General features: G+C 46.5%; 1 protein-coding gene across 5 annotated transcripts in view; it reads right to left on the bottom strand.

The window, feature by feature from the left end:
- CIC (capicua transcriptional repressor) overlaps nt 1-15,136 on the bottom strand; it is a 2,254,744-nt gene that overhangs the window by 795,490 nt on the left and 1,444,118 nt on the right. For all 5 annotated transcript variants that reach the window (XM_069640957.1, XM_069640955.1, XM_069640959.1 and 2 more), the window contains exon 15: nt 5,083-5,460. In XM_069640957.1, coding sequence (XP_069497058.1) covers nt 5,083-5,460 — 378 coding nt within the window. The remainder of the gene's footprint in view (nt 1-5,082; nt 5,461-15,136) is intronic.

The raw sequence follows: 15,136 nt of genomic DNA, 5'->3' as shown, positions 1-15,136 counted from the left end.
GTATGGAGGAAAGGGGCCGGGACGTAAGAGTAACACAAAATACAATGCCCTTTAGCCACGTATAACATTTTTTAAAACAATCTATTTTTCAATGGGTATAAAACAAAACATTATTTTATTCTGGTCTTTATTATTATTAAAAAAAATTGAAAGTAACAACAATTCACCTCAAACTGAATTTTAACCAATCATAATCAAAAAAGAAAGCACATTAAAATCATATAAAGTTGTACATAATTAAGCAAACTTGATACATAGGACCTCAAAGTTGTCTGCAAATGGCACTATTTTGGTGTTACTGCATACGGGATGTGTAACCATTACTTATATTATTACAAGATCTCTACTTCTTCTATATGTATCCAGGGTCTTCCTCGACTCGAGTTTCGGCTTTACCAAGGGTCCTCAAGATGATTTGCAGACCAGCCTCATCAGGACGAAGTGGATGGAAAGTGGTGAAAATGGCTAGTTTGTGCTGTGACGCAAAATTCACAAAATTAGAATTATTCGTCCACAGGCAACTACACGGCGGGCTACAATACACCCATAACATGCATGATGATTTCAAAAAATGGAAGAGGGAGAGGAAAGTGAAAAGGAAGCAAGAGAAAAATCCCTTCAAACCCAGGATTGCTAAATGGACAGTTTGACAAATTAAAGTGATCCATTGATCAACCATGTGCAGGAACAGAGCGCTCTGCGATGGCATCACGCAGGACTTCAGAAAGTTGATGGAAGAATTTGAGCCCAGTCAGAAGGGGTATGGTCTCCCTGGTGTGTTGCACCGTCAGGGTCTGGGAAGGGGACCTGACGAGCCACTAATCTAGGTACGGAATAGACGTAGGTGCGCCGCCACTGCGGCCAGACATTTTGTGAACACTCTTGGGGTCGACTTGAGGCCGAAAGGCAGATCCTTGAATTGAAAATGAAGTCCCAAAACAACAAAGCGCAAGCACTGCCGATGTTTTGGATGTATGGGGACTTGGAAATAGGCGTCATCCAGGTCCAGCGCCACAAGGAAATCCCCCTTCCTCCAGCTGGCCGAGCACTTGTTGCAATGTTACCATCCTGAACTTTTGGGACTTCAGGTATTTTTTGAGGAGTCGCAAGTCCAAGATCTGACGCCACCCTCCCGATTTCTTTCGGACCACAAACTATCTGGAGTACACGCCAGAGCCCCGGAGATGCAGAGGAACAGGCTCTATGCCCCCCCCTTTTTTTTTTTAACATGGCTTGTACTTCTCGGAGCAGCTGGTCTCTGTGTAGCTCCCTCCTGGCTACAGGTGGAATGCAAGGGCACCTGTGTTCAAATTCTAGGGTGGGTCCTTGAAGAAAAATGTCCAGCCCATGTAGGCCTCTGGAGTGGGAGGGTTGAGGGTACGAGGTGGATGCGTAGCCCTTATAGCACCTGCCAAGCCTCCCCCTAGAGGATCGAAAGAACGAGGACCGTCACTGCTGCAAGACTCCCAGTGATCTTACCTTCTCGGCGTCCTTCTTAATCGCCTGCATCGTATCGTTCACTACTTTGCCAAATAGGTTATCCCCATCCAAAGGGCATATGCAACACCTTGGCTTGGACTCTTCTGCTTGGAAATTAGTGGATTTTAGCCAGCCCTGGCCTCTGAGGGCAACTCTGATATGATATGATATGATAAGGCATTTGTAACGCGCCTATACACAAGTGTTTCAAGGCGCGTTTCAAACTCTGTTTCCCATTTGGCATGAACCTGAGTCTGCGACATCCATCGCTACTGTGATGACGTTGTCTGAAGCCACCTCGCCTTCCTGAAACAGGGCTAAAGCTTCGGTCTTGTCAAAGAATTCTAGGATCGGGCCCAGCTTGATCCACAACTCATGTCATAACGGGCCAGGAAGGCCAGGGCGTTTCCGGGCTTCACTGTCGATGCAGCAGTATAAATAATCTGCTTGCCCATTGCGTCCAGCTTTTTCCCCCTCTTGGTCGGGTGCGGGGGCCATGGATTTAGAAGACGGGTTTGCGGACCGCTTACTGGCTGCCTTGGAGATGACCCATTCCTGGAACGGCTGCAATCTGAGGCATTAAGGGGCTGGGTCAGACACCCTATATTTTTTCTCAAGCCTGTCCAGTTTAGCTGGTTTAGAACTTGAGGTGTTCATGAGCTCCCGGCCTCCATCCTAAACCTCGTCCAACAGAGGGATGATGTCGCCGTCATCCTGGCTGAAGTGTGTCTTTGGGAAAGAAAACACTCCTTCCTATTTTCTTCAGGCACCAAGTTGAAGAGGGTAGATGCCCTGGAAAGCACAGAGTGGTAGGAACCCACCTTACAGGATGGGATGCTGTGGGGGGGCTCATTTGCACCCGATGGTTCTCCGCCTGCTGGTATAAAGTCGTCAAACTCGTCCGTGGTGCCTGAATCTGTGCCCGTCCCAGTATCTGTATGGATCGGATCCCCCACAGGCACAGCTGGAGCCAGAGTTGGCGTCCTGGGTGTGGGAGGGCGCCTGGGATGCATGTGCCGAGCTCTCGGGGGGTGGGGGAGATGCACCTGGTTTGCTCACCACTGGGGCCGGAATGCCACTGCTGTGTGTCTGTCACCAGAGTATGCAGGGCAGTTAGGATATCCAGGGCATGTCCCTGGGGACCTGCTGAGAGATTACCAGTGCTGATGTTGATGGAAGAGTAGTGCGACTTGGTGGCACTGCCTGAGGACTAGTGCTTCTTGCCGGGGTAGGAGGTTAGTCTGTCTCTCAGAAGGGAGGGGAGGACTCCTCAACCACCGAGCTGTGCCCTTCCTGATCTGCTCCATCACCTTCCTGCAAAGACTCATCGTCCAAGCTTGTGTAGATCACTGTGCCTGGATTTGCTCCCTTGCGCCCGAGCTGGGCCTGGGGAGAAAATGTGTCAGCGCCAACAGCTCCCTTGATCTTCCCAACTCCTTCAGGAAAGAAGAAACGACAGGGGCACTCACTGACTCGGTAGTCGTGGTCGAGGTGGCAGTAGTCATGGCTGGGGCGGTCATAGCGATGGAAGCAATGTAACCCTAACCGATTTTTTGGATTTTACCATGGTCGATGGGGCAGCCGTCGACATGGTCTTGATTGTCATTTGGGACAGTTGTTGACGGGGTCCTGGTCATTGCAGCCATGGTCGATGTAGATGTCGCAGACAGGGGCTTTTCACTTATGAAGCGCTGACGGCGTCGCCGCTGGCTAAGATGAAGACTGAGGCATTGACAACGACCTCGGAGTGCCTTCTTTATGGGAATGTTTCCCTGCGTCGGCCTGTGTCGGATCTGCAGAGTGGTGTTTGGTCTTTCTCTGGGACTCTTGCGAAGGGACATCCTCAGCCGATCTTCACCTATTCATCGTGGGAGAACGCTCCACAGGTCTTACAGACCTGGAGGGGGGTCTGTGCGTGCTCTGAGGCCGTGCATGGGGCCCTTTCTTCCGTTAGCCATGCCACCAACCTGTGGTTGCAGTCCTGCTTCGTCTTGGCGGGGAGCGCTCAGTACATGTGGCACCGGTCCTCCTCGTGGTCCGGATGCAGACAATAGAGGCACATTGTGTGCCAATCCTCCATGTAGATGTTCCAGAAGCCACATCTGGAGCAGAGCCTGAACAGACTCCTCTTGCCTCTTCCGACATGGCGAGGTATGAACTAGGCCTCAAGTAGGCCTTCTGAACTGGAAAACTAAGATCTGATGGTGTAGTGATCGATCTTCACTGGGAACGTGTCCCGGCTGCTAGTACCAACCAATTGTCAGTGAAGGAGAAAGATTTGGTCAAAATCGAATATTTCATCGAAAGGTTTTGAAAATAGCACTAAGCGCAAAGTGCAGGGACTCCGTGCACCGAAACATGTGGTAAAAATCTGAAGATGGCCGCCAGGGGAAGGGCTTGCGTGGACGGTCGTCATTGGATGGGTGCAGTATGACCCAGTCTTCCGTTACTGGATAAGGGGAGAAAGGCAGTTTTCAAGCTTTTAAAGCAAGACTGGTTCTCTTTTTTACCGAGGATTCCCAGCCCGACGACACAACATTCATGAGCATGTGAATCCATGCCAGACACCATGCTGGGCAATAGTATTTATTATGTGTGGGACTTTATTAAAGTATATATTTTTCAGTAGATCAGTGGGGTGTATTTTCTGGATTTCTTGTGTGTAGACTAAATGTACCTGTGTGCCGACCTACTAACGCCTACCTGAGAGTTAAGTCTTGTTACTCTGAGCAGGATACCCATGTTTACGAGAGGTTTGGCTTCCATTCCTTTTCAGGTGTTTATGCCTTTCCTCTAGGGTTAGTTGTAGCATATTCAATAGAGGGTGGTACAAAAACTGCCTTAATAGACATCAGTTGTGCCGCAGCCCATTGAGTCTGCAGTGCAGCAATATGCACCGGTGTCTAGTACACTGCAGCCCATTGAACCACAACTCTTCAAATTACATCCTTTACAATGTCAATGACACTGCTGCTACATGTAGCAGTGTCCCTTAGACTACACCTATAAAGTGCACTGCAGCTCATTGCACCAACATCATTTGCAATGGAGCACAAAGAACCAATATCCCCTGGAGAGCCAGCTATAACACCTGCATTACATACAATGTACATTCATATACAACACATCCGCCATGCTGCACATAACCGGTATAGCCACAACAATACACATCAACGCCCCAATACTGCTATCACTGAATAAATAGAAAGCATTGCACATCACTTCCCTTAAAACCTTTTCACTTCAATGCTGGAGTAACGCGCAGTAAAGTACACTACTGCTGTCCATAGGTATGAAGAATCTAGCATGGACACCTACACACACTGCATTGCCCATAACTTAATTAACGCCTAGACACTGCACTAATAACTTCAGCCGTTTCATACCCCATGCTAACATGCACTTAATGTACAAATTCCTCATCACTGCACAAACAACTTTAGTTTTGCACATAAGCAGCAATACACAGGGGGGTGCTAATGCCCCAGCATTACACAAGTAGCCCAAATCACTGCCATCACAGCATTAACACACCAACAGTGCAGCAATAGTGCCAAAACACTTTAATCGATTTGTGTTTCACTGTTTCCAGCCATTCCATACCTGTTACTGATGTGAACTGTCCTGAATGACAGGCTGCAGATACTGGCACCTGTGATACAGCACAGCCAGAGAAAACGATGCCGGCTGCCCCAGAGCATGCAGATGCCACAGTCGGAGCACCTGGATTCAATGGTGAGGGAATGACCTGTGTGGTGGATGTGATGACTTTTGGTAGGATGGTGGCAGGTGTAGTACTGGCAGCAGTGTAGAGCAAATTCTGAGTCATAGGCTGTCCGGCTACCGTCAGCGTGGTGGTGCCAGGGGTTCCAGTGTTGGGGTAAATGGCAGCAATGACCTGGTTAGTACACACTGGAGTAACCTGCGGGCTGGGGATCGGTGATAGCCCCACATGTCCCGTTGCCAGTAGGGGGGCCTGACCTAAAGCAAAACAGACAAGACACAAATAAAATCAATAATTTCAAACATGTGTGGCAGGGAGGGGACAGTGTGTAACCAAAGACATTAAACATATGACCACACTATAAATCAGAGGTACGGACTGTGAGAAAATTATCCATTTACTCAGTGCGACGGATCCCAGGGTATTGTCACTGCTTCCATGGCGGAAGCCGCTTCCCATGAGGACAGGGAAGTGAGGTCGCTACCAGATAGTCCTCCTGGGGGTGGTAATCAGCAGGTGGATCTTATGGGGAGGGTATCCCTCCATGGGACCAGTGACGATCGCCTTGGGAGAACGCAGTATCCTCCTTCTCCATTCTAGTCCCCTCCTTCCTTTCACCCCACTCAGTATGTGGTCCCCCACACCTTCATCTGTGTAGAATTGAGGAAACTAAGACCCAACAGAATACTGAGACAAAGAAGAGTGCTACTGAACTCTATGATTATCAGCAATTCAGTGCTATGATGAGGAGGAAGGATGGAGCAATGCGGAATACATATAGGAACCAGAATACACAGTATATTTGCTGGAGATTGACTATTGGTTGTTGCGTATATCCCTTGGAAATGCTGGTTAGCTAAAGTGTGCTGGCGCTTACGGGGAATATGGGAATACTCCCACCTCCACTCTGTGTAAGAAGGCCCTAGCACCTTCTCTAAAATTAGACCGGAGGACAGGTTATGACACAAAACTTGACAGACGTCACCGCTGTGTATTATTGATATAACCCTTTCCGTGCTTGCAACAATTTAATTGTGAGTACATGGATGTAGGTAGTTTAGCATCTCATAAGAACGATTGTAGAACGTATTCCCTCCTCTCCCACCTTAAGTGTAAGCACATTCAACCCTAATAGGAATCTGTCAGTCTATAACAAAATCCTTAAAGTGGAACCTCATATATTGTGCCTTGTATGAGCAGAAAAAAACAGAAATCCAAACAGAATAAATGGCATAGCATATAGGTCTATAGGCTTAACATTTCTAGCATTTAACCTGGAGTCAAAATGAATGCATGGACCAATAAAATGTAATTGAAAATATTTGATTAAAACATAATAATGCTATATTGCTTAAGCTTACTTCTTCAATGCCACAGTGTAACTATTCTTTCACAACATATAATCACAATTCACATGAGCGGGTGTTGTAATTAAAAAACATTCTCATAGTTACAAACATATCATAACTGCTGCCTTCATATAGCTCAAAAAGGCTTAGCATAACCTTCTCTTTGAAGTGTCAAGATGAAACCAATATAAAAGCAAACATCTGGATATCTGCCAAAATACAAATGCTGCTTGCTATCAAAGATGAACTGAATCAAAACAATGTGTTTCTTCTCTCAATGCTAGAGAGATGCTAACTGCTGAGGTAAATGCAATTAATAACCAAAGAATCTCTTTCAGTGTAACCACTGAGAAGGAATCATGAAGTAAGACACAGAAGGTTCAATTTAAAATACTTTATTAAAATCAGAGGTCAGGATGGTGGAAGGCCTAACTTGCCCTAATCAAAGGAGGGATTTCCCTACCTGAATGAAACCAAGTAAAGTCCAAGTCAAAGAGTTCAACTTAAAAGTCTGTCTGTGTCCAAAGCCTATACTTGCCCTCACAACTAAAGCTAACGAATGTGTAGGGATATTAAACCTAAATGAAATAATGTTCAACTCAAAGTTCTGAGCCTCTTCCAGCTCAGATTTCTTTCAGTTCCCGTTCCCCAAGTATAAGAAAGTCTCATGAATGTTACCTTTCTTAAGTATAAGGTGATATCGTTCAAAATCAGTCCTCAGGGTTTCCTTCCCTAAGTTCCAAGCAACATAGTTCTTTGGAAACAAAAAGGTCTTGAGGCTTTCCTTCCCCAAGTTTCAAATACACAGTTCACAGAAAGCAAAAAGGTCTTGAGGTTTCGTTCCCAAGACCACACAATGAAGCTCCTCAAGTCTCATGGTTCCCTTCCCAAGACTATCTTCAGTGCCACAGTAATTTTGTGGTTTCAACATGTAGGGCTCCCTGGTCTAGGCGCAGTTGTCAGACCGAACAGTCCACCATTACAGGTCAAGCAACCAGGATCCCCGACTCTTGGCTTTGATGTGTAGTTTCACAATTCTCTGGCTTTTCCCTGTTCAGCTTCTTGGCTTTGCCACACATCTACTCCAGTCTTTAGCCTTATCACTCTGCATTCAATCATAAAAGTTCAATGAAAGGTGTTTTCATCACACTTAGCTTCTTACAGCCTTGTCACCCTTGTACCATTTTCTGTATTCTGATTTCACTTGGGCATTTGGAACTTTCCCTTTATTTGCTTGGTTTATTTAAATCAGCATTTAGAAAGCTTCACTTCAATGTTTCAATCAGTTTGGTGTTCAAGAAGCATTCATACTGTTTAATTGTAATTGCGGAATTCACTATGCAGTGGTTCTGTTTGCTTCAATGTTCCATTTGATTCTAGATTCACTAAATATCGGTTTTACATGGTTTATTTAAAGTTCCCGTTTATCTTATAAAGTTTCATTCAATCGATATTTATACCATCTTCACAGTATCACCTAGGTGTGCACGCATCGTCCCCGACAGTCGCCTTCTCGCACTCTGCTCGTCTGCCTATTGTCTCTCTTTGCACGCCGGCAACCGGAATGGTGCTTTCCGGAAGAACAGTGTCCCTTCCTCGGGGTGCTCTCTCTGGTGAGCACTGCCTACGGAGACTCCCAGACACTCGCAATGCTTATACGGCCCCCTGGCAATGGGCTGTATAAGAGTTCTGGGTTGTATGCCGGCGTGCTGGCTCCTCGTCTGGTCCTACCAAGGCTGCCTCTTCTGAAGCACGGACCCATGCTGGCTCCTTCAACACAAGCCTCCTCCTTGCTCTCAGATCTGCTGCACTGGCCCCTTTTCATCCAACTGCAGCCCCTTGACAGGCCGCAGGTGTGGAGCCCTAAGAAGACCTGCCTGACCACAATTAAAGGGACATGCCTGACCCTCACAGTACTCTGCAGGCATATTCCTTGTCCCAGTACTAGAGTAGTGTAGTGCCTGTCTAGTGTTTAGTACTCCTAGTTGTCCCTTCCTCGTCAGAGTACGATTGAGGGTTGAATTATGTAAAATGCGGGGAGATTAGCCTACAAAGGGCAGGGGGAGGGCAATGTTGACTCAATAGGAAAAGGGGAACACCATGTCTCACCTGCAGATATTCTCTACCCCAATCCCCAAGGACCCCCCACCCCAGTCATCCTCCCCGCTTCTCCTCCACCAGGGTCAGGATCCAAAGATGATGGCCTTTCCCAGGCCACGTGAGAAGAGGGTCCAAGGGGAGAAGTTGTGAGGATACCATCAGGTTTCCCACACAACCCAAAGGTAAATAAAACACTCATTCTCAGAGATATACCAGAAAGATGCAACAATCCAAATGCAATCCGAAAATGCAAACCTTCAATGCAAAATCAAGCAAATCAATGCAAAGGCATTTAGTCCAATCTATGAAATGTTAGAATATAATTCCAAGATGGAATAAAGCTAGCGAAAAGCTAAATAACAGTTAAGAAAATTTTCAATTCAGATAGAGCTACCCAAGCAACTTATTGGACTCCTTCGTTTCTAAACGAACGCAACTCCGCTGTTTATGATGGGGCCTGTTATAAGAATAACAGGAACAGGATTGCTTCTTCTGCTCCCCAATCAGGAAACGTTTGTTTCCAATCTGCTTACTAGCTTTCTGGATGGAGAATGGTCAAGCCTTAAATACCCAATTAGTGGAAATCCCCTAATTTAGTGGGATTACATCTTGAGTGATGGACAGCTGCTCTGGACCTGGAGATCCCCAATGCAATCCTAGGAAGCAATGGTTATGAAACCCTTCCCCCAACTCCCCCCCTCCCCCCAAAGTGCTCATTAAATAGTTCTGCCCCTAAACCTGTAAATTGGTCACCAGAGTTTTAGGGTTCTTTTACAATTCTAAATTACTGAGGTAATTTCAAATGCTGCAAATGTAACTCTCTGCAGTTAGGTGTCAAGAGGCCATACACTTATCTTGTCCCTAGAGGGATTCAGTTGGTGCTAGCTGATATGGGATACATTATTCACTGTAATCATATTTCTGATGCTTGTATCTGCTTAGATTCACATGCTGTGCATAGGCCGACATCTAGTGGAAGCTGCAGAGTATTACAGTTTGTTTTTCGAAACTCGAAAATGGGCGTCGACACAGGGCGTGCCTGTTAGCTGATACATTTAATTCTATGAGAAGACCGGAGGCGAGCATTATTCTTAATCTCCTTTATTACTGCTTAACAACAGCTTTTTAAATCTTTCACTTTTCTTTTTTTTTTTCTTTTCAAACAGTTTGACAGTGCCTAACTGGCATAAAAACAAACTAACAAAAAAAGATGATCAAAAGGAGTGACCAAACTACAGCTCCTATGAAACCTAGCAGCTTGTAGTCCGTAGCCTCAGTCCTGCTGCCCAATGAGGACTCCCGTGCTGATACAAATCCCAGTTCTAGGTCCTTTCCTCTTCTTATTTGCTGCTAATGACAGCCAAGTACCCCTTTTGGCTTCTATAAGCGTGATAAATGAATACAAGTTTATATCATTCAGAGTGTGCCTAGCGCACACAGTACTTTTAATATGATACTCAATATCAGCTTCTGTGAAGCGTGCAGCGTAATTACCTTTAGCAAAGGCGTGCAGGATTACCTTTAGCAGAATCGCACGTTTGTTTGTGATATTTCAGAATTCCTTTCATTGCTTTATGAATACGACCGAGCCGCGAGCGATATCTCTCGCATTAGGCTCCGGCCGTAAATTAAGAGATTTACAATATTAAGTATGGGGTTCACTGAGGGCAGCCTGCTCGGGTGACTGTGCCGGTGACACACCGTTTCTAACAACGTGCGCATACGTAATCAATGCCTACCTCTCCAATGTTCCAAAAAACGAACGGGAGAATGTTGGCAGCCCTCTGGAGCATACAAGCTCTTAGACGGAGCGATTTCACAGCGTTTCATGAGTAGATCAGAGGCAGATTAAGTATTTGAAAAAAAGAAGAAAAAACGGAATTTTAAAACACTCGACCTTTACAGCGGTGGATTGCTCAACCAGGTCGGTTTGACAGACAATTAAGGTCTACAGCAGTACTTCCCTCTACATATACCACAATTATGGCCTGTGACAGGTGAGAAGAGGACTGGAGTGAGAACAGTGATCAGGAGCAAGTACTGCAGGAGGAGGAGATGGACCACTCCCACAGTTTCAAAAGAGTATTGGGAGACTCCCTTGTGAGAGCATTGGCTCAGAGAGTGCAACCACTGCAGGACAGACTACAGGTCCTGGAGAACATATTGGGCACCAGAGCTGGCTTACAAGACGACCCAGATGAGGGCACCTCCATTAATAAGCCTTTGGAAAACACCACAAGGGGGGAGTAAATTCGGGCAGAAGAGAAAACAATGTTCTACCCCCCATCCCCCGGGCTCATCTATGGGGAAGAAAGAAAAGCCCCAGGAGGCAGCTGATGCCTTTAAGAGGCTTTTAAAGGCTTTTGTATCAAAATCAGCCTCATACCCCCTAGCCCAGGGGTGAAAAACATAGTTAACACTCTTTCATCCTTTGAGGAGTTTGACCAGGAAGAGGAGCAAGAGGATGACAACAGTAATCTAGGTAAAGAGAGCATAAGATCGCAAAGCAAAACAACCTGCGAGAATAAAGCCAGCATGGTGGAGAGTACCCCAGAGGAAGAGGACATATCCAATATGTTTGAGCCGGATACTACTAGACACCCTAGTTCCACGGAGTGGACCTCGTCACCAAGAGGGGCTCTGTACATGTCTCAGAAAATATGTAAGCCACTAGAAAAAGAAACCAGGTTCTGCCTCAGGGCCGAGTGCCCTTGGCCAGAGCTTACTGGGAAAGTAACAGATACCCCGGATCTGGACCCTAAAATGGTTACCTTTGTAACTAAGGCAGGAAAGGACGCCAGGAAAGTTATGGACCGTGCCAGGAGGTCATGCCAGGACAAGATCCTAGACCTGACGGGGCCCATCGAAAAGATCATGGACCTGGCAGAGGTCCAACGACACAGGTGCACCTGTAGATCCATTCATTTTAGCGAGCTGGGCCCAGAGGGCCGTATGCATGCTAGGGAACACGAACAGCACAATTTTAGCCGAGAGACGCAGATCAATGCTATTAAAGTTAGACAATAAACTCGGAGTCCTGGCTTTCTATGAAGCGGGTGAGGGAGCTCAAGGGCTGCTCTTTGGAGACACGTTCATAAAGGAGATGAACAAGTTTGTGGGTACTTATACTGCATTTGAGAAAGCACAGGCATCGATAAGAAAAGTCTTCCCCGAAAGGGTTTTTGCAGGGGCCAGTCGATATAGAGGCCGCTCGACTGGCCGATACAATTCAAACAGAAGGCCCCAGGGTCCGAGAGCCCAATACTGGGAAACGCATTAGCAAGATGCCTTCTTTCCTAACAGAAGTAGAGGATTCAGGGCTTGCAGAGGATACTGCAAACATCAGAACAATACCACAGGTGAGAGCGCATAGCGATGTACCGCCCAGTAGGAGGGCGAACCTTGCTTTTTATGCACAATCCGCGCGAGCTATCAGCAGACGCGTGGATTTTACAAACCGTACAAGGTTTCCATCTAGAGTTCTTAGAGACTCCAGTGCATCAAAGCCCCCCCGCCGCGCATGCACAGCTCGCAAGAAGAGACTATGTTGTTGGATACAGAAATTCAAGCGCTTGCGCACAAGCAGGCCATGGAGAAAGCGCAGCCGCACACAGCGGGATTCCTGCGCAACATGTTTCTGGTCCACTGCAAGGGCAAGGTAAGACCAGTCATCAATTTAAAAGAGCTGAACAGCTGGTTAGTTTACAGACACTTCAAGATGGAGGCACTCCATCTCCTAGCGGATCGTCTCAGAAGGAACGATTGGCTAGCGCGTCTAGATTTAAAAGACGAATACCTGACGGTGCCCTTAGCACCTCAATACAGCCCTTTCTTAAGATTCGTCTGGGAATCTCTCTACCAGCACGAACACAGCCCAATGACCTGTTCTTGGGCGAGTAACCCCTGGGAGAGACTCTACCAGGTCTTTAGCTCACTGTCCCTTTCACAGAGAAGAAATGTCCCTGCATATCAGTCTTTGTCCTGCCCAGGGGCAGCCCAGCACCGAAATACTATGCAATTCTCCTCTGAACAAGAGTACCAACAGCAACCCCATACACGTGTTTCAGCCTTGTTGGGCATCATCAGTGAGGTGAAGCTGCGCCTCTCTAAGAACAGTGAGCAAGGGGTCCACGTCTGGATTGCCCTTTTAACTCAGGGTGAGACCCAAAGTTAATTTATGCAAAACAAGGGTTTGGACAAAGGACGGTGGAAAATGTACGTTTGAAGACATCTTGACACAGACAGTGTTTTAGTTGTGGTACGGCAACCCCTCAGTCCTAGGGCAAACTATGTTTTTCCTTTTCTTTACTTTTATAATAGAGGTTTTTGCCAACAAACATGGCACCACCGTGTCAGTCTCATACTTCTGTACCCTTACATCAGTCATGATAATTTTGTTGCTATATGGATGGTCTTCGCCTTTTCTAGAGGCCCTAGTTTTCTTTCCCCCATCTCCCCGGCACCTCCCAAGAGTCAACCTGAAAATTATGGGATTCTACTTAGCAATACCTCAGCACCTTTGCATGTACATGCGGCAGAACAGGATCTAGATGCTTTGACAGTTGTGGAATGCACATGTGCCAGTACAACAATCAGTTCTTGTTCTGCCTTTTCCTCCGTTCATTAGCAGCAGGAGTAGCAAATGGCACTGAAGCAACCATAATTATGCAAATAAGCAAGCAGAACGCAAATTAATACTGAGATCACAAAGTACAGAATCTCGGTGGCATGCACTGAAATGAGTCCTCACCCTTTCTATGCTTGGTTTTGATGTTGACAGAAGGTGTTTTGTACACAACCCGCTGCCAAGTTAAATAAACATTTTACTTGTATTTCTACACATTCTGTATTAGGAAATGTTTTTTATAGCCTCATTCTTTGGGACCACCAGAATATGTGCTACCAAGTTGGTTTTCTGACTTTCTTGCTTTTCTCTGGCAAGTGAAGTGTGTTTCACTTCCCTTGATACTGCAACTCTTTTTTCGGGCAATGACTGGCCAGTTTATAAGGATGCCTGGGCAATAGGTCCTTACGTCCCCTTTTTTATAGCACTACTACAGTAATGGTGTTTCTCTCACAGCATACAGGAACCTACCCATGTCATGGAGAGAACCCTAGATTGGCTAGTCAACATAAATTGCAGCATCAATCTACAGTCCAACACACCCTGCGCATGGACAGACCACCACCTGATCACCTTCAACATTAAAGCTAATGATCAATGTCACAACCAAGGCATTGGCCTCCCTATTCTCACTAGAAACAAAAAGGGAGATAACAATAGTAAAGCTACTCCCACTCATACTTCCTATTTTGAGCCATGTGTCATCTTTATGCACAGACCCCACTGTTCTTCTCAATACCTACAATCATAGTATGCTCCATGCCATGAACACTACTGCCCCCCCCCTTAGGCTAAGGAAACCTAAACAACCTCACTTCAATTTGTGGTTCACACCACAGTTGAGAATATTGCGTAAAGAAAAACGAGCTGCTGAAGCCCGCTGAAAAAATCATCCATCTGATTCCAACAAGGATTGCCTCGCTATAGCGTCCCTCAACTATAAAGCAGCTATTTTTTAAGCAAAAAAACACACATACAACCAACGCATTCTGCAAGCAGAGTCCAACACCAGAGAGCTCTTCAAGATCCTGAAAGAACTCGAATCCCAGTTACCCCTCCCGACACCTCCACCAAGGACAGCACTTGGTGCTTAAACGTTCAAAATGCACTCCTTGGCAAAATTGCCACTCTCCAAGCTAAAGTCAATGCTAAACAAAGCTGTATGCAGACCGACCACCTGTTCAACCATCCCGCACGTACATCGACCACCACCACCACCCCCTCACTCACTCACACACACCCTTCACTTACTCACCACTAACCATTACAGAAGCTGAAAACCTCCTCTACAAACTCAAACCCTCTAACTGCCAAGGCAACACCTGCCCAGCCCCCATTATCAAGGAGGCTACTTATAAACTTGCCCTGTTTATCACTGCCTTCATAAATTCTTCTTTCAAAACAGGCATTGTCCCATATAACCTTAAAGACGCATGGGTCATTCCCCTCCTTAAAACAACCTACCCTTGACCCGAGCATACCCACCAATTACAGACCCATCACAACAGTACCATTCTTGCTCAAAATACTGGACCATGCTGCCTACCTACAGAACCAGGAGTACTTGGAAACAAACTCCCTGGCCTTAGGCAATCTGGCTTCCGCCCTCGGCATGGCACCAAAACTGCCCTCATCGACCTGAAAACCCAAAATCGTAGACCTAAAAGACCAAGGGAAACTAGCCCATCCCCCATGCTGTTCGTTTGTACCCCCTACCCTCCTACCTTGCCCCCTGTCTTATTACTTTGTTTTTCTTCCCCTCCCACCCCAAGCCCCCCCCTTGCTGCTTGTTTTTGTTCCCCCTCCCCCATACCCCCTTGCTGTTTGTTTGTGCCCCCTACCCTCCTCCCTTGCCCCCTG

The sequence above is a fragment of the Ambystoma mexicanum genome, chromosome 1q (assembly GCF_040938575.1).
Source record: "Ambystoma mexicanum isolate Mex_15411 chromosome 1q, UKY_AmexF1_1, whole genome shotgun sequence".
NCBI lineage: Eukaryota > Metazoa > Chordata > Amphibia > Caudata > Ambystomatidae > Ambystoma > Ambystoma mexicanum.
Note: the sequence above shows the minus strand (reverse complement) of the source record. Positions and strands in the feature narration are given on the sequence as shown.